The sequence below is a fragment of the Magallana gigas genome, chromosome 6, assembly GCF_963853765.1.
Source record: "Magallana gigas chromosome 6, xbMagGiga1.1, whole genome shotgun sequence".
NCBI classification, from domain to species: domain Eukaryota; kingdom Metazoa; phylum Mollusca; class Bivalvia; order Ostreida; family Ostreidae; genus Magallana; species Magallana gigas.
Window position 1 is genome coordinate 10641126 of NC_088858.1, and position 21710 is coordinate 10662835.

The window sequence follows — 21710 nt, forward strand, 5'->3', positions numbered from 1 at the left end:
GTAGGGATATATTTCTTTAAAATTTACAAAGTCAGGTTACCCTTCAATTGAATGCAAAGGATTTGTGCCCCAGAAAGATATTACCGTACATGTATCAGTAATACACTGAAGTTTACAATATAATACACTGAAGTTTACAATATAATACACAGAAGTTTACAATATAATACCCTGAAGTTTACAATATAATACACTGAAGTTTCACTATTTACATGAAAATAACTGAGGGAAAAGCCCTGCAGTCAGTACTAGTGTCTTTAAATCTGGTTTATTTTGTAAAGGAATAAATATCTTTTCTTTAACAACTGTTTGATCATGTTTGACTTGAGAGAAAAGAATTCACTGTTCAAACCCTGCAGCACAGAGATAACCAGAAACACAGGAAGAATTTGCCATCAGTGGCTTTCATAATTTTCAAAGTTATCCGCCTTCTTGACTAACTATAAGCATTTTAAGCCTTTAAGCATGATTAAACAAAATAATGAACATATAGCGTCCTGAAAAGTTGGTAATATTAAGGAGGGAAAACCAATTGACAGCACATTAAGGAGTTTTGCTAACATGAAAGTTGTCTATTTTGACCCATTACATGTATTGTGATTTTTTTAAACAGAGTTGATTAGTCAACTTCCTGATATTTCAAACAAATCCAGCAGTTTGGCAAATGAACTGATTTCTAAAAAGTACAAGCATAAGATTGCAAGGGGGATAACTCCAAATCACACCAAAACAAAACAAAAAAGTTTTATTTCATAATCATAACTTTAATTTCACTGAAAACAGTTAATGATATATATTTATATATTATTCAACATAAACAATAAACAATTCAGAGTTTAGGAGTATAGTGGTAATTTTCTAGTCCGTGAAGAACACAGGTCAACTGCTCATAATAGAAAGTAAAACGTCTGATGCTTCACAACAATTCATGATCTTTGTACAACACTGTACACGTAAATCATACACTGTACACGTAAATCATACGTAAACAAAGAGACAAACACAAATAATACTCCTGGATTTTAACTCATCACTATGACTGCTTCATGGAGGAGATAATTCAATAAGATGTTAGTTTGTCTGGGTGATTTAAATTAAGATTACATCCGGGTTAACATGTATATCATATCTGGGTAACTACAAATGTATAGGATTTATTCAGTATTCCATTGAAAGCTGTATAATTCTCATCAATATTTTCGTTTCATAAAAAATACAAGAGTGGCAAGCTTGAACTAAGCATAAAAAAATGTGATTCTACTGAGTATGGGGCAAGTGGGTGGAATAAGAGCGCGTTAAATACAAATGTCCTTTAAATGCAAGTATTACTGGTAATTACATCTTTGAAAAAGAGACTAAACAAAAGTTTCCCCTTTACCAAATTCTATTTTCTTATCTTCCAGATATTTATAAGAGGGCTTGAAGGTCGTGGCCATTTTAGGACTCTATTTACCTCCTTTTGACAAAGAGCTCTATATAAAGATACAGGAAAATTTTCAAATTTTAAAGCTAAAATACCTTTATGGAATTTTTCTTCACTAAATATTGGTTTATGGCCAGAAATAGTATTTCTTAAAGTTTAAGGAAGATCTGAGGGTTAATTCATTTGACCACCCAGCCTCCTTAAAAAATGGTCATGAAAAATTTAGTAAGGATTAAAAAATGCATGTCATTGATGATAATTCCCCAATATAAACATGTATAAAATTCTATTTTTGCAGGTAGTGTCAATTTCTGACATACCTTAACATAAATGTCAACATGAACAAGTTGAACTATAATCCGAAAACAATTGCCAGTGATTTTATTCTATAATAAAGTTTAAAAACCCGGCATTAATGACGTTTTTAACATCAATAGCTTGAGTCCTTCACATGAAAATTGATGAAATAAAGAAACTCATTCTTTCTCAAACAGAAGGTGGACATGTGCGTCACCCCAATATCAATTAATCTACCCAAAAAATAAATCTATTCCCAATATAATTTTTTTTTCAAAAGGACTTAAAATTGTTATAGCCTCAAAAACATTAATTATAAATATTAGTAAATATATTCGTTCATCAGATATATGTATGTACATACACACAAAACATATACATAGATATTCATTTCATGAAATCAAAAAATATAAATACATGCACATGTTCTACTCTTTTGCATTATGCAATTTCTTTGTTCAAAATACAAGATATCTCCTTACTTATATGTAAAAAGAGCAGTTCTAAAATGTTCCAAGAGCTTTGATTTGTAGACACCAGAACACAAGATTAAATCTACTGAAAAATGCACATTAGAGTAACCCTCATTTAAACCACCATGAACATATCTTGAAGAGTGTATGTGTGTTTGTGTGTGTGTGTGTGGGTGGGGGGGGGGGGGGGGGAGAGGTTTCTAGTAGTTTAAAATTCTAGCCAAAAACTGGTAATTTTTAAGTTCATCTTTTCTGGCTTAACATGTGCTTTTTGAACCAGACAACACTTTAATTTGGGCAACTGTTTAAAAGTAGATTTTAATGTAGAAACATGACAGGAGAGATAAAGGATTTGAACAGGTAACATGATGTATGTGCACTTGTGCAGTAAAACTAAACAACCACAAACCTAGCAGTGCTTATTGTTCATGCTTACAAATGTGCATGTGTCTAAAATAAAAATTATGTAATAACACAAATGTTTGGTACCACATCAATATCTTAGTGTACCTGTTCAGAGAATATCCTGTCTCATCAACATCTGGTGGCATTACTAACAATTTGCTATTATCAAATAGCAACAATGGATGATTTTATACCCTAAACTGACTAGATAATCCACATCCAAATAAAACTAAATCTATAACATGATCTAGACATTCACCGTGTTGTCAGAAGCAAATACATGTACATGGCATTCATCATTCACACTGAACAATTGTTGTTCTATTGACCAAGAAGAATCATCTTCTTCATCTGTCAATCAAAGTCAAATCAAATTTGAAGAATCACCTTAACCTCTGTAAATCAACAGGAAATCAAAATATTAATAAATACAAGGCGGGACCTGACACAGTAGTTGTCCCATGACACATCTATTGCTATGGAAACCATCCAACAACAAAGGTATTCGCTAATCATGGATCTCCTCTCTCCTTGGCATCTTTCACGCTTTCAACTTTTGCTCTGACATCTGGACATCTCTTTTGTTTTTTGTTGCAATATTCAAGAACACTAAATTTTTCAGCTGTTCTGTTCAAAGGAAAAAGGTGCGTTCAATTAACCATAGTAAAATTAGCAAAAATTTACATCATAAGCATTCATACATAAGGATGTCTATTGTGAAAAATATTAGGGCTTATACATTTAACAAAAAAACAAAATATGCAAATGTTAGTTATGACAAATAAAAGATGTTCACATTAATGTATGAAAAAAAAAACGACTAGGAATCAATAATCGAATATGATTGATTTTTTTCTTCACTTACTTTTGGCCTCAGGGAGTTTCTGTAATTTTGAAAGTCATCACTGCAAGAGAAAAATATTTTGTTTGCAATGGATCAACTGAATGTCAAGAAATATCAGACCATCAACTTGTATATTTTGTTTCAGATTTACTGGAAGATTACTAAACCTAATTTACCCTTTAATTATTATATAGGACAAAAAAACTAATTTAGTGACAAAATTTAATCTATTTTGTCTGGCAATTTCTAATTCATATCAAATTTTATTATGTCTGTTACTTTTATTAATGACCAAAATTATTCATGACCAAAATATTTGGTAAACTTTAATAGACCTGATATGCAAAAAACAAATTAAAGACAACCAACCGCATATTCTTGTTCCTTCTCTTCAAAAACTCGGTCAAAGCATTCCTTCATGTAAACATACTGTAAATTAAAACAAAATGTATGTGTAAGTGTATGTGTACATCATAAATTATACATTAAGTCAAGATTACATCAATTTCAATGTACATCTTAAATAAGGTAAACAAAAAACTTGCAGCCTAAGCGGAAAAACTCACATTTATTGCCTAATATAAAGTAAATGTAAATCAAGTTGAGATTAAAACATTATTATTGTTTTCGCTGCGTTATCAGTTTAGTTTATAATATACTTACATATGGAGTTAATATTTGCACATTGCGGGATTTTTTTCCAGCCCGGGCATACTCAAAACAAAAGGACATTCCCTCCTCCTCTACATCGTAAGACTTCACGTCCTTCCACTGAAACTCGATGATTTGAGACTAAAAAATTAGAAGAAATCAATTATAAATGAATGAAAAAAGGATAATGCAATATCAATTTAACCCCATTTCATTGAAAATTTTAATATCAAATATTTGGTACAATTAAATTTATGCACCAGTATTGCAAATAAAATTCTTGCTCTAATCACAAATTGACCAATACCAGCTTATATTTCTTATAACATTCTCTAGACATCAGAGACCATTATGATAAAAAAATTTGTACGGAACCCAATAATAAAGTTTTCGCTATGCGGCAACACCAAATAGACTGTATTACTGTAAGACTTTCACCGCCTGGATTGACGCTGACAGTAACTGTTAACATCAAATCCATGAAACATTCAGTCATTGAATCAATGTGCAAATCGAGTGCATTAACACATTATTTCAATTCTTTTGACAGTTGACTGTAGTGCTCTGCACGTTATCACGCTCTGTTGCCAAAATCAATGAATAAAATATTGTATTGATGAGTTGTCAGAATTTGCAGAGCAAAGTCATGAATCTTTGAGATACTTCACTACCAATTATGTTTTATATTACTTTTAAAGATTACAATACAAGTTCTTACGCCAAAGCAATAAAATTCACATTCTTAAGTTGTTCAAGCACAACTAATCAAACCAATTGCCCATTTTGAAACATAAGCACTGTACAGGACTCTATATTTACAAAGCCTTTGTAGCAATCTTACCTCAGGAGTTCCATCATTTTTGCAGGCATGGAGTTTAAAGCACTCGAATCCAATCTCAGTTATCACATGACCATCTTTCCGGGAGTCACATGCACAGTGGGGGAACACCACCTCCCCGTATCCCTCCAACTGTCGAGCCACCTTCAGGTACTACAATACAACAACAAATCTCTATAGATAAGGAAAACAAATCCAGGAAGGATATATACAGTTGACCTTTGGTATCTCGAACACCAATATCTCGAATACAATGGATATGTCAAAGTGATTTTAAGTCCCAAACACTTAAATTTAAGTATTTTACCCTTGATATCTCGAATACTCGGATATCTCGAAGTTTTTAACCAGTCCCATCTAGTTCGAGATAACGAGGTTTGACTTTATTAAGGAACAAAACTATAATGATAACTAGAATGAAACAGAGATAATTGGTATAAGAGATATCTGTAATTGCTAGTTGCATACCAGTAACTGAATCATAAAAATTGTTACTGGTAACAGAAAACTTTTAATGTCAAAAATTTATGTGATAGACATCCTTTGTACAATGTTTTATGAAGATTTGATTTTGATACGATACTATCGGTATTTAATATTTGGTTAAAATGGGGGGCAGATATTTGAATACTAGTATATACGACATACGTACGTTTCCTAAAAAAATTATCTAACAATAATCAAAGAATTGGACAATAATTAATCAATGAACTATAATCACTCTTATAACGGTACTCTTTATATACACAGGGAATGAAATTGCCGTAAAGATCTCAGCCTTAGGGCAAGATTATTAACACAACCGGTGTCAGCCTATTGTATAAACAGTAGTATTGATAATTGCCGATTACGTATTTTAAGATTGAATTTGACCATTAAATATTTCTGATTTATACTTTCCACGAACAACTCTTTACAAATAAAATAATTAAATTTAAAAAAACATCCCCCGGACCTACTGCAATATTTTCTTCCATTCAAACTTGGTTTCAATTTTACTGCGCAATGTTATCTTCCTACTAGTGATACATAGAACCATGTGACGATGTGTTTATAAAAACGGAAGGGTAAAACTTTTAATTGATTTAGGACAATGTAACATTTTTTAATAACTGTTGTTATTATTATGTATTTATGTGTTGACAGATGAGTGAAAATGATAATTATTAAAGATGAACAGTGAATTCAACAACGTAATTTTCAATCACACAGCCAACTCAAGATGATTAAAACCAAGATTTTTAATGCTATTTTTAAAAAATTTCTTACATCGAGCCTACGACAAGTCGAACAAGACGATAAGTCGGGTGCTCTGCTTCAGAGGAAAAAAATACCGACTAATCGTCGGAAAAATACGGTATATCTCTTTTCATTAGAGGTACAAGATCACTTGCTGTTTGTGTCCTTTTTCTCAATCATTTACAGGAAATTTATAAATACATATTATACTAGAAACAACTGTTAAGTATTAACAATTGTAAAACATAATTCATTTTAACACACAATATATATTTGAATGTCCTGTAAGACTATGAGCCTCGTGACATTTCGCCAAGTTTCATAATCCTTGTAAAGTATAAAGGTCAAACAGACTAATTAACATAAAAAAAATATTACAGGCAAGAGTAATTATTAAATGCTTTTCATCACTGTAAAAATTACAGAACTTAGACAATAGATGCCTTTTAATTCTTGAATTTTGCTGTCTTTTATTCGAAAACTGCATTTGCCTTAAAGTCACTTGTACACTTTTGATGCATTTCATTTACAGAGTCTGTAGATACTTTTCCCTGGTACACTATAGATGTCTATCAGCATAGTCTAAAAAGAAGTCTAAAATAGCCTTTTGATGTATGTCAAAAGTAGACTATAGATGTCTATCAACTGTAAAATATGCATGACTGTCAATTCTAGACTATTCGTGTCATGACTACCAATCATAGGCTATTGATGCCTATTAATCAATTCTAGTTTATAAATCTTTACAAATGGTAGTCGATCTGTCTATTATTCTGTAGACAACTACTTGACTGAATCATCAGCCATGCACCGACTTACCTCAATGCTTTTGTTGGATTCTTGCAGAGCTTTCAGTTCGTAGAGTTTATCTTCTGTTTTGATTTGTCCTTTATTTACGCCATCAATAGCCTGCAGATACAAACAGAGGTTTACTCGATTTATCAATCTAAACATCAGCATCATCTAAACGTCTCCCGGCATTGAACGAGAGCATTCACAATCACACAGGATGATGCAACAAAACCACGAAATATCGTAAAATGAGAGAATTCATAGTCACACAGATGATGCAACAAAAGCTAGAAATACTCATTACCTCCCAGAAGAGGAAGTTGATGGCCTGCTGATCTGAGTTGAGCATGGTCTCCAGGGCGGGGGAAAAGAGCCACCGGCGCAGCGTGATACAGGTGGAGGTGGCGGTACTGTAGTTCTGTATGTAAATGTTGTGGGGGAATTCTGAGCCCTGCAGCTTCCTGTCTGTAATTCACAATTATCATTTGTAATCAAGCATTCTGCTCACACTTATCAGATTTTTAACATAATCATATTGTTTTATGCTAAACAAATTCCTCAGAATCCTCACTGTTTGTCACAATGGTATTGGTTTGTAACTAGTATTCACAAATCAGTATAAACTTGGTATTAGTTCATCAATTACTTTCATGTTTTCATGACGAGCAAATTTTAAATATATCTATATATCAATTATAACTCATTCACTAACAATTTTGGTATCATGTCTTACAACAGTTTAATTCGGTAAAAGTTATTTTTTCAGTAACAACAGTTGAGTCTTGCATGTCAACTTACCAAAATTATATTCCACAGTTTCAAATAAATAAAAGCAATGAGCAGCAGCCTCAGACAAATTTAATCTGGACACAACAGCCTTTGAAGAAGAAAAAAAAATCATAGAGGTAAATACCTGAGTGTGAAAGATTATTTATATCATATAGCTAATAAATATAAACTGATGACTTTAAAGAATAAGTAGCCTTTCTTCTTTTAATTTATTAATTTTTTGGTTTGGTTTGAAATAAACTAAAACGTGTAAATTTGATATTGAGGGCACCAATCTTTTTGAGGAGTCAAATAAAAACAATAGTTCAAGGTGAAATAATTTCATGGGTATAACTATCCTGGTAACAAAAATAGCTTACGGTTATTACAGAAATAAACTCTACAGCTATAGAATTTATACAAACATAAAATGGGTTGTGAAGTCAAGATCAATTAAGTTTATAATAACAATCCAACTGATCCAAATCAGATTATATGTATATAAATTCTGTAGCTTTTGAATTCATTCCTTGAGAATGATTCAATTTTCTACAGTCAAATTTGCTTTTACTCGAGCCTACATACAAAAATGTAGACATTATAGGACTTTGCTTGAATGATAGGAGCAAAAACAGAATGCATATTCAGCAAAATTCATTTAAAGCGAATTTCAAGTGACCATAGAAATAACTTTGTTATAGCCAAATTTTGTTATACATGTACTTTTATAGCAGATTATTAAGAAATCTCATAGCAAATTCATATTAAAAAAATCAGCTGTCAGACAGTAATTCAAACTATTGTTATAAAATCAATCTTACAGTCATTACAAAAAATGTCAGTATAACCTTTTTACTTCAATTTTACAGAAATATTTGTGTAATATTTGAATTTGAGTATTTTGTATATGCATCCTAAAGTTTCATGTATCTTTAATGAAATTTGTAGTGGTAAACATTCGTTATTTAAATGATAAAAAAGAATTTGCCAGCAGGACATTATAGCCGTGTATGTTTTTACCACAATTTCTGTAGGTTTATACAATAAAACTTTGTTATCTCGAAATAGATGTGACTGTTTAAAAACTTCGAGATATCCGAGTATTCAAGATATCGAGGGTGAAAAACTTAAAAAATAAGTGGTTGGGACTTACAAATCACTTCAACATATCCACTGTATTCGACATATCAGTGTTCGAGATATCGAAGTTCAACTGCATAAGAACTTTGCGGGGACATGAACAAGAGTTTGTTATTGTTGTGTTCGTTATCTTCAAGTTGTGCTGTAATATATATCCATAACCATAATCATTAACAAAACCATTTTTACCTTGAACACCTCGTCGGCTGTATCGTTGCGGTTGATTTTGACCACACAGAGACTGCGATCAGGAAGCAGTACCTTCAGTTCTACTTCCGAACTTGTGTGATTGTTCTCCTGTAAATGTTCAAAACCCTGATTAATTTTGACATACAGACATTCTGTTTGGTGACAACTGAATACCAATCAATGAAGTGTTTTCTCTTACTTGATCGACTTCGGGAGCGGCCAGGAATTCCTGCATGTAGTCACATTCTCCGATCACCCGCACCGCACATACTGAAAAAACAAGTCAGTACTAATTGATATACTCCTTTAACTTTTACAATTATCAATATCACACTGTGACTCAAGACAGGCTAGCTTATAAAGACATTACTTTTAAAAGAAATGAAAGAGAATGGAGTCAGATTGATTAAAATGCTTTTTATAAAATTGTATCTATCCACATTATCACTTTTGAAAAGAAAGATACATGTACAGTACATAAGACATCTTAAGTTTTGAACACTTTTATTATTCATCTATTGAAATGTTGAATTCCATACCATTACAAATACCATTACATTGTTTTATTCATCATTATAAAAGATAAAGAAACATAAGAGAAGTGATTTTTAGTGGAACCAGAATTAAAATTTAGAATTAAAATGACTTAATCATGCATGACTAGGATTTCAGATCTGTATGATCTGCAACACAAAAGAACATATTTATTTTATAAAATGGAATTCTTTTTTCAGATTTAACAACCCTTAATTGAGTAACCAGGAAATTTTTTTTTTGTTTAATTTACAAGGAGGATTTTCTGAATGAAATGCTTTGAATTCTTTTCCTTATTTTTACAACTGCAAGTGTAAATAATGTTTATTGTGGCCAATTCAGATGAAGGTTGTAATAATCATGTTGTGTTTGAAATAAAATCTATTATTTTAGGTTTATTTCCTACTTGGTAAATTAAACTCCGGAAATTTTTCATTTGAAAATTTCTTTTTTATATTTGTTTAATGCTTTTTTATTGAAACATAAATTCATTGTAATAACATTGTTTTGAATAAAGAAATCTGAGTGCACTTTTCTCTCAAATCAGCAAATTCATTGTTTACTTTTCTCCCCCCCCCCCCCCCCTTTCGACCAGAACATTTTTCTGCATATAACTTTTTTTGTTTGAATGTTTTCATTTTACCTTTTTCTAAATATTGTTCTAACCCCCTCCTCCTAGCATCCAACTGCTGTTCTGATAGAGTAAATAACTTCTTTCCTGGCATCTTTGGAAAATTGAAGTCCGGAAATTCTCTTTTTAAACGGGAGTGTAAACCATCAAATTCTCTGTATCTCCTTGAGCATAAGTGTCTACCAGCCATGTATATATTAAAAACCTGAAAACGAATCCAAAGACATAATGTTATTGAATCAAAATACATGTATGAGTAGATGAATATTAGTTTAACCTTTGACTGAAATGCTAGTCAAAATTATTTATTAAAGGGTTTAAATTTTATTGATAATAAATGTCCTCTTCTGGTAACAATATAACCAGAGTAGGATTACTAAGCAGGCAAGTTATCATATTCTGATAATGTACACATTTTATTGTGTACAACAAAATAATCTGGTCTATATAAATTGTCTCTCTGGGTAAAAGCTTGTGGACATCAGACACATGATTAGCATCATTACTAGTATCAAAACGAAGTACCGGTACACGGAATATGCAGCTTTAGCCGTTTTAGCCGAGGGCAACTTCTACATATCACTAGATGGCTTTAAATCTACCACCACATTAATCAGACAATGACAATGGTTTGCTGAGTCAGCGATGTATTTGGAGGATGAACAGAAGACAGCCAATATGTCAAAGTGACCGGCTTTAATACACTTATAAGGCCATCTAGCTGTCTATAGACATGGAATGTTTCATATAACACACAACAAGCAACAAGACTGTATCTATCTGACCTCTTGTACTGTGCTTTCCGAGTCTGCCAACATAGGAGTTTAAGACTGATCATCAGTATCAAGAGGACTGATCAGTTCACGCATGTTTTTGATCTTTATGTAAATGTGCAAAGATTGTTAGTGTATGAATGGAGAGAAGCCAAGATAAACAATCCGACTGCTTTTTTCGCAACTTCTTCACGATAAATTCATTCAGTCCATATACAACGACTTCCTGACAATCACGGTTTGCACTTCAGGACAAATTCAAACCACAAAAGTTCAATGATTATCTTGAGTGTTAACAACTCAATAAAAATTTCTAAAACAAATCATGGTGCATAGCAATGAAGACATCTTTGTCGAGAGCAGTGTTGAAATCGGCGACACAAAGTCGATACACCTGACTCTGGGGTTATGGCTACTGCCGTAATGATCATGATGACTGAGCTGGATGTTGAACATCCTGTGAACAGAAGTTAATGGTTCTTCATCACCTGGCTTGCCACCAATCCCTGCAGGTGATTCTACCTGTACCTGGTCAGCCACACTACAGGTGATATTTCACCCGGTCAGAACTTAATACATGTATTATCAAGTTACTGTAAACATATTACATTTGGCAGTGTATTCTATTTAGCGTTTTTGGCAGAATGCGGCTTCTGCTAAATCAAGTACATCGCTAAATGCCATGCATACAGTAAATTTAAACAAATTTTTATCATTTATACTTAAATCAGTGTGCATCAAGAAAGACCAAGATTGGTAACAGTTTGACATATAATTTAAAAGAAAAAATATTAATATATAATCTCTCTTACTCCATTAACGTTTTGATTCGAAGTTGATTAAAGGAATAAGGTAAAGTAAAATATTCTGTACAAAAAATAGCAATTAAACAAAGATGTAGGAGGAAATTCCTTTTCATCTTCATAACAATGTCACGCAATTATCATCCAAATATTGTAATTGTTTTTATTTTTTCTAATCTGTCTACACCTGAATACATTAAAACCATTCAATTCAAGTACAGAGTATTTAACTAAGGAAGGTTCAAAATAATTTCTAACAATTACACCATCCTGCAGAGCAAGTAACTTGCTTTTACAATGTCCATAGTTGTACTGCATGGAAAATCAATGCATGAGAAAAAAATTAATGGATGAGGAAAAAATTAATGACCTGTGTGCTTATAGAACAAGAAAACCAAGCTATGTCCACTACTCTACAGAACAAAGAACAGAGAGATCAATTTCAATGCAAGACAAGCCTCTCTTCCCAATTAATTCTTTGACTTGGATGCTTACATTCAGAAACTTTTTTACTGTACAGTATATTAAAATCAATAATTCTTTAATACATGTATTAAACATCTTGCTCTATTATTCTATAATGATTTTTTTAATGAATTAAAATAACAACTTTTTTTTTAAAATACAGAAGGTTGAACAGACGGTAGGAGAACATCTGTTTAATAAAAAGTTGGCTGTTAATGTGTATACCCTTGGTATCTATTAAAATACTGTTACAGTAAAAATATAGCAAAAACAAACCATATAAGGACTTAAATTTGTCATTTTTCAAAATATGTATATGCAAATGGTAGGTTGAAAACTAGGTAACCATATTTGCAAAATTAATTTTCGCAAACAATGAATGTCAAACTCTGAAATACTGGTTTGATATGCAATATATCCTAGAACATGCAACTGCTGCTCATGGATATTTTTCACATCAAATAATACACTGTTTACAGTACTGTATAGATTCCTTATTTTACGCGAGTACTTAATTACAGGATTTAACAGTTTTGCATCAAATTGCGAGAACATAAAGTCATGAACACCAAATTTTAATAATAATTCCAAATAGTTAACACCCGTCAGAAAAATTGAATCGAGATTTTTAAATCCGTAAGATGTGCTTATCACAATTTTAAGTGAAAATTAATTTCTCAATAATAAGGAATTTACAGTAAGTAGCAATGTTACCATTTCATTTCAATGCTAAATAGATGACTGCGTAACTATGAAGACAAGTAATTACTTTTTATTCGTAACTCCTCATGTTTTGTAACAGTTCACTCACTTAACATCATCATATGCAATCTCAAATTCATGTATCTTAACTATCTCTAATTGCCTTGTCTGATGCCTTAAGTGCATGACATACTTATCACATCCACAGTGTAAAAATAAAATATATACTTCAGTATTTCTCTGTGTAGCTTCTCCTTTCTCTGTCTCTATGTATCCCTTTTACTCACACTCTCTTTCTCTGTTCTACCTATAACTCCTCTATTTCTCTCTCCCCCACTCCCTGTTTTGTTAAGTTTTCCTTTTTCATTTTCCACAAAGCTCTCTGTGAAATATTTTACAAGATGGGATTCTCTCAATCTTAATCAATTCAAAAGGGAAATCTCTATTGGGATTGCTGAAATCCCTAAAAATCCCAATGTTGTAAAAATTTAAGATAACGTACTCTGATGATTTCTTATACGCCTACTTTATGACTAGTCAATCAAAAATATTTCGCCATTGCTATTTACTTGTGAGTATGAATTGATCTGCTGTGTAAGAATTTACTGAACTAAGTCAGGGTGATAATTGGAATCCAGCACTTACCACAAACTTTTCTCCACCCTGCTCCACTGTTTGATAGTCGGGGATTGAGATGGGGAGGGAGCGACGTTCCGAATAGTCAATGTATGATGGACCTGAGGAATCATCACTGGGCTCCAACCTCTCTGCAACCTGCTCTGGCACCGAAATCACTGCAAAATAATTCAACGTCAAAATTGCTCAACTAAAGAACCACTGAAAGTATTTCAAGGTCTAACTCGCTCAACCAGGAAACAATTCAAAATAATCCAATGTCAAACTTCACTCAACCAAGGAAAGGCTCAAAATTATAATCTAACAACAAACTTGCTCAACTTAAGTACTATATTCAAAATAATCCAATGTCAAACTCACTCAACCTAAGAAACAATTAATATAATCCAACACTTGCTCAACCTAGGAATCATTTAAGATTATCCAACGTCAAACACTCTCAACCTTAAAACCACTCAAAATCATCCAATGTCAAACTCACTCAACCTCAGAAACAATCAAAATAATCCAACGCTTGTTTAACCTAGGAACCACTCAAAATTGGTGTCAGCTCAGACTACAGCAGACTAAAGTCATTGACTTTACAAAGATTACAAAATTACTGATAACTATATGAAGTTGTGTTCAATTTAAGTCATTTGAAGCATTTGCTAAAGACTATAAAGAGGACTGATGACAGTGAACAACACACAAGATCCATCAATTTTAAGCAATTCTAAGTTGTGGAGTCCATTATTCCACAATGATTCTACCATATTGGAAATTCAAGCATAAATGTTTGTAAACTATAAATGCCCCCTTACCACAGATATCTTAACAGTTAACTTTCTGACCTTTGACTTTTTGACCTGAAATTCTATTAGGTCATCATCTGAACTAAAAAACAAATGAGGTACCAGTAAACATGATATTATTAAGTTAGATCAAACCGTGTATAGAGTTTGATGACTTAAACTTAATTAAAAGCTCAAAAGATATTGGTCAGACATCACTTGAACAGGGCTTTGCCATCAACTTGATGACCTATGACCTAAAAGTAATAGGGGTCACCTTATCATGTTAGATTGATGCTCTTAAGAAAAGGGCTTATTCTTATAATACTGGTTAGAAATCATACCGGTATTATCTACCTACAGCTGACATTTACCAAACTATTTTTTTTCTCCTTCACAGGGAGCCTAATTATAGAGACTATTCATTTTCAAAAATTCCAAATCTACTGGCGACAATTAGTAATACATGTACTATGAAAATTGAACTCAGCAAACTGTGCTTCTCTCTCCACACTTACCTGTTAGAACCAGCGAGTCACCTCCACTCTTTATTAGATCCACCACCTGTTTGTGTGTGGCTCCCTCCACATTCACATGATTTCTGTCAATACACACACAGATTCCATTTTATCCAACAAGATTCCAAAATATGTGTACTGTTAAGTTCTTTATTTACGCGAGTACTTAATTCCGCTGTTCCGCTGTTTTGCATTAAAACATGATGGTCATATATACATGTAACATTGCATATCCCTGACTTAGCTGCAGGTCTGTAGCTCCTGGTCTAAAAAAAATTTGGATGAACGATCTGGGAGCTATAGTGCCTCTCATAGTAAAAAACTGCAATTTACGGTGCACAAAATTTTACTACAGATATCGTCACTTTACTTGCCTCTGATATTCTTTTAAACACCATCACCAGCCCCGTAAAGTGAAGTGGTACAGTTTGTTTACATGTAAAAATGGCGACTCTCGATCTCGACGTGAATTAACATACTTCATTTTCCGAGGTCGATTAGCGTGTTTTGGGTAAAGTCTGAGGCAAGGAAAGAGACGATATCAGTAGGAAATTGCATGAAGAATTTAATGGTACTAATTTTTTCACAGAATTTGTGTGTAAATAAGGTTAATCAGTACCCAACTAGCGCAGATTCTTGTGCGCCGTAAATTGCAGATTTTTACTACGGGAGGCACTGTAGCTCCCAGGTCGTCCATCCGAATTTTTTCAGACAGGGGTCTACAGACCTGCAGCTAATCCCTGACTAAGATCATATATCTAAAATGGGTTTAAAGCAACCATACACAAACATTTCATACAAATCAACATATAAATATAAGCATTGAATGCTTTTCCTATAACAAACCAGGCCATGCAGACAAATTAGTATACCGAGCTAACAAGCCGTTTTTAATTTGTCTGCATGGCCTGGTGTACGTGTTCCAGGACCAAGACATCCAAATATAAACATTCAATGTTTAAGTGATAATAACTCACATACTTGCTTCATCAATATGATCATTGTGAAAAAATATTGTGGCATTTAGAAAATCAAAGAGTCAATTTAATTAAAATTAGACCTGTAAAACCATATGCATTCCTCTACTATACGCTATACAAGATCTAACAACATCTGATATGAGGTCATCTCAGAGCGACCTTTCAATTATGAATAAATATTTTAGCCAATCTGATTCAAGTTTCAATAAACAAGCTCAAAATAGTTTGATAGCTTTATCGCTTACAATTATAATGCTCCGTTGTCTATCTTATTCTAAGGAAGTTTTTTACTTTTGCGTACCTATATAAATTGATATCTGTCCAATTTGCGATTCTTTCAAGAATCATGCAAACAACAATAACACAAACTTAGAATCGACACATGCACTTACCAATGACTTTGTTTATCTGAACTACCAGCCAAGATTTCGACAGCTGTAATTTCATTGGCTATTTGTTAAGTCACTCTGAGATTGGCCCATACTGGATGTTTTTAGATTTTGTATAGCGTATCATTAAGGAGCAGATTTACAAGTCTAACTTTAATTAGAATGATTAAACTTAAACACATTGACATAAAATGTCAGCTCAGAGTATTTACAAATGAGTTTGCAAAGTATTAATAAAAATCATTAAAAAAAATCCCAAATCAATATGCAGTTCACTTGAATTTTCTTGGCAAACATGCGCTTGATAGTATGAAGAGCCCAGTGCAGTTTGCTCAAAAAAGAAATCTTCTATAACTCATATTTAATGCTTGCAAGACACTGACAATATATCTAACATAAACTTCACTAGTTAAAATAAAAATAAAATGGATGCACCATATTGGATTCATGCAGTCAAATAGCAATTTAAAAGCCAACCCCGAATTATCACATGAATTGACATTATTCTGTCTCTGTACCATGTGTATCATCAAAATCATAAGAAAAAAAAATTATTTAAAGACTGTCTTTTCTTATACAAAACCCTCCTAAACCTGATGAGTACATTACATAATGACTGATCGTCTATATACTGTATAAAAGCTGGTGCATCTATATACATGCATGTATGTACACAACTGAGAAACTAGTGGTTATATATGAATACTATTAAATAGATTGTTTACATAAAGAAGACCTATGTATCTTGACCCTTAATCCTATTGATTTTATTTATCAAGAGTCTGCAGATTTGTGTAAATATGCACCTTCTGGAGAGCGAAGGCGTAGCAGTTTTGGAAGAAAGTCAATGGAATAACTCAGAGAAAAAGCAATGAATATTACTGGTAGATTTTGAATTGATTGGGTCTGAAAAGATGAATTTTCAACCAATCCTTTCAATATAATTCCATTAACAAAATTCAGCTCCCTTAATGATAGAAGATAGACACAATCTAATACAAGTATATCAGTGCTTCTATCAAAGAATAAAATCCAAGTAGCAGAATTCACAAACACTAAAACATTAGATTTATGCTTCTGGCTTGGGTCTGAAGTTTCAACAAGGGCAGACAGGGAGGAGCGGACCAATCCTCAGACATGCTATCTTTTATTATCAGGTCAACTCATTCATTATATGGCATGCATATGGAAAGAGAGAAAATGACCAAAGTTGTCATATCTACATGTATTAGCATAAGATTGTTACTATACAGATTTGCTCATACACTACATGTACATGTATTATAGCTACAACTAGAAGCAACAGACTAGGTTATAAAGAGTACAACTCATTTTCACATATTCACACTTTTTCACATATTCACACTTTTTATCTATATTAAATTTTGACAACCCTTTTTTTTTTTTAAATAAGCCCCATTTTTCATTTGCCCACTAATTATAATCAAGAGCTTTTGCCTAATAAAAACATAACTAAAACTGAACTTTCCCTGTTCACATAATCTATTATCTAGCTTCCATTGATTTGATTATAAATGTTTGAACTATTTTAATTCTAACTTTAATTTGCTCACTAATTATAATCGAGAACTTATGTTACGGTAAACTAAAACATAACAATGACTAGACCTTCCCTGTTCACAGAATATATCATGTATGTTTTCCATTGAGTTCATTGTAAAATGTTTGAACTATTTTTCATGGTTGCATCTCAAGCTGTCAGAGCCACATTTGAAGTATTTACATGTTTGCTAGAAATCAAATATTAATAAAAAAAAAAAAGGCTAGTATCAGGGACATTCATTTGTATCTGCAAATTTATTGTCCTCACTATAAAAATCAATTTAATCGGGATTCAACACTGTCATAGATTGTAACTTACAAATCATTTTTTTGTACCTTTGAAGGCTTTCTCAAAAAATTTTACAATTTACATATCTGCATTACCCTGGTAACTTGTAGTTCACTTACTGGTAACTTAAAATCATAAAAAGAGGGTCCAGATCAGAATAATGATTTTGCAAGTTTTGAAAACACTGTTTCACATCTTACAGAGAAAGTCAATGAATTACCGAGTAAAGAGAAATGCATACTCAATTGGCAGGTCCAGTACAATCATTAGGTGAAGCTATGTAGCTTGAATTACCTACATTGCTTTACTTACCTATTTGAAGTAAGTTTATTAAGCTACATGTACTTGTATGTGATCTCATTTCTGCTTTTTAAATATAACATTAAGGAAGTGACAATTAACCTATATTAATTTATACTGTGTATTTTTTAAAAAGCAACCCAGAGAAAAAATTGTTTAAATGTCCCTATTTTTAGCAGTTGTAATCAAAACATGCATTTCTATTGCTTGAATATTTGTAGACCATATTGTGTTCCATGAGGCATCATTGCTTAAATGTGATTACTTCACATTGTGCTGAATTAATACCAATTGATTATCATGATAACCAAAAATGTTCATCTCTGATAGTCCATTTAAAAAGTACTAAGCTGTTTGGTCACAGATAAACAGTTATACATAGCTAGCCTCACAACATTTTGAACTTTGATGGCTATTAATAATTGTGCTGAAATAGTAATATTTTTCAAGGGTGATTTTTTATACTGTTTTCAGATATCAGTTCAAAGTAGAAAACTATTGCGACTTTTGGTAAAAATGCTCATTTAAGAAAAAGTATGATTAAGACGCTAAATAAACCTTCTTCAAATAAAGCTAGGTTATTCAGGCTATATAGCTGAATCTAAACTGTATGTGTAGACCTGCCTGATATGATACATACAGTGTGAGAAAAAAATGATAATAGCTTTTGTGACAACTTCCAAACTCTTAATCTTACACCAAGACTTTTACTTTCAGTGTCATATATGTCTTTAGTTCAAACGAATATCAAAGTTAAACTACTGCTGTTTCTGATAGCATTTCTTGGAAGTTTTAACTTTAAGTAAACAACTTGCCGACATTAGATTGTACATGATAATCCAAACAAACCATAGACAAATTTTACCAGTGTGACTTTGACACAAGCTTTTCCGACATAAATTGACATTTGTACTTACACTTCTAGTATCCTGTCTCCCTTCCGTATCCCGGCCCTCTGAGCTGCTCCCCCCTCCAAAACAGCACTGACATGTTGTAAAGGAGCATATAACACGCCATTAATCGACTTCAGAACACCTCCCTCACTAACTTGGCCCCTGACATTAAAGCCAAATCCTGTCTCTGATTTCGTAATTGTAACTTCACGGGGTTTCCCTGGGTCACCGTCTTGAATATCGGGTGAAGAGGGTGGACTGCTCTCTTCGCTGTCTGCCATTTTATGTCATGTGACCAAACTTGAGTATGGTTTGTTTCAAGAAAGTTTATGTATTTCGATCCCGATGTTTAAGCCTACATGAAAAATACTGTAGAGAAAACCCATAATTTGATGAGGTCTCTTCACCTGTTCAAAAAAGTTCATCTTTCTAATGCAACAAATGCAAATGATGTGTTTCGTTTAATCAAATGCGTATGATGTTTTGTAAGATATTTTTAATCCACACATAATGACACTTATATAAATGACATCTCCTCATCCGATTGTGGGTAAAATTTCCGGAGGCGGGCGATTTTGAATTTTTCTTTGGTGTGAAATGATTTGTAGATGAAAGACTCATATATGAAATGGACATCTATATGTATAATAGTTTATAAACGAAATAAATTGAACTTTAAGATATTTATTAAATTTTCTTCTAACAGACACTTACAAATTCATTTCATAAGACCGACATAAATAAATTTAAACATGATACAAAAATCATTTCTTTATCACGTTGGTTTCTGATGTCAGTCCCAAAGCTGAATCATGCACGGATCCAGAAAATTTTCTTTGACGGGGGGGGGGGGGGGGGGTATTTGAGTTTGCCCGGGGGGGGGGGGGGGGGTTCTGAGGCATATTTATGGAAATTTGAATTTTGCGGCCGGGGGGGGGGGGGGGGTCCACACCCCCTGGCTTCCCCGCATGTGAATGCATCGAAAAGAGGAGAAATCTCTTTTTTTTTTTTTTTACGATTCTTGACTTGAAAGTGTTTGTGTTAGTTCCTTGAAGTCGAATTTTGGTTTATTCGGTATATTTTTTTCTCTTTTCTTTGATTGTTTATATGTTTTGTTTTTTTTAACGAATTTGCCTCTTTTTTCAACTTTTCATTAAGACAATGTTAAAAATTGGTAAAAAACAAAAACACCAACCAAACAAACAAAACACTTTACGGCACGGGACAAAAATTGAAAAACTATTCTCCTGAATAGGGATTTATATTTTTTACACCCCCCCTTCCAACCCCAACCTCAACCCGATGTCAGCAGGAGCGTCAGAAGGTATGTTATATTGGGGCGGCGTATTTGATCGATAAAATTGGAGGGGGGGGGGGGGGAGTAATCGATTTTGACTTCAAATGAAGATATTCTACGATGTGTCAAATTTTTCATTAATTTAATCTATAAACAACCAAAGCATGACATAAAACGTGTATCAAGATAACGCTTATCGCATTTAATTTAAAGGTATATGTGGCGCATTTGGAGTAAAAATTTTAACAGGAGTTTGAGTAAAAATATACATCGTGCTTCTTCATGTTCTTATGGTTAGACGTTTCACAAACTCTAGGCCCGTAAAACATGTTATTTCTTTGGTTGTTTGTCCATAAACTTTGCTACACGTCTGATGAATATTAATGTAATCCGCAATTTGTAACGCCACTGCGCATGAGTGCGGGAAAACCTAGCATTGAAAACACGATGGAAGAACAGTTTGTTATAAGTTGGAATCACGTTTTAATTCTTATATCAGATGATACCTGAAGCATTGTTATTCCGTTATTCATTAACTGATTAATGTAGAACGATATAAATTGCTAATTATGTGTATAATACAGATGAAACACGATTTTATCATCAACGACACGGTAAAATGAGTGAGTACCCCCCTCACCTGAAGGATGCATGTACTGAGAGTGTTTATTTATTCTTTACTAAAAAATCCTCTACTTGTGGCTTATAACTTATAAAGTAGAGACATGGAACACATGGAGTCCGTACGATCCTGCATGACTAGCAAAACCCCTAAAACCTCATGATAAACTTAAGTTTAATTCGGCTTTAATATTCCTATTCCATCATTCTACATGGTCTCCGATGACAATCTTCCCTTTGTTCCTATCCTTGTCAGTCTGTCTCTTTTTTCGTTTTTTTCTTTTTTTTTTACCAAATCTGTCAAACTTAACGGTATATCTATCTTTCTTGTCATCGCCATATTGTTGTTGTGATAGACTGAGCGTGGTATCACGTGACCGACTTAAGGCGGGGTTAATTCAAATACTGGATTTACTATTGACTCCACAATAATTATAATCAAAGTACTGAACTACTGACGGGAGTTGATTTTATCGATTATCAT

General features: G+C 32.8%; 1 protein-coding gene across 2 annotated transcripts; it reads right to left on the reverse strand.

The window, feature by feature from the left end:
* Positions 1–743: 743 nt before the first annotated feature.
* LOC105336782 (sorting nexin-27) lies at positions 744–19614 on the reverse strand. Of its 2 annotated transcripts, none has more exons than XM_034468269.2 (14): positions 19333–19614; positions 14895–14977; positions 13613–13761; positions 10237–10429; positions 9259–9329; positions 9060–9167; positions 7761–7839; positions 7267–7427; positions 6990–7079; positions 4935–5084; positions 4106–4234; positions 3812–3871; positions 3464–3503; positions 744–3225 (listed from the first exon to the last, which is right to left on the reverse strand). In XM_034468269.2, the coding sequence occupies exons 1-13, from the start codon at positions 19587–19589 to the stop codon at positions 3501–3503; spliced, it is 1533 nt and encodes a 510-aa protein (XP_034324160.2). In that variant the 5' UTR covers positions 19590–19614; the 3' UTR covers positions 744–3225; positions 3464–3500. The 2 variants fall into 2 exon arrangements, with proteins under 2 accessions (XP_034324160.2, XP_065943230.1); XM_066087158.1 differs by having other exon boundaries at positions 9060–9185.
* Positions 19615–21710: the final 2096 nt, after the last annotated feature.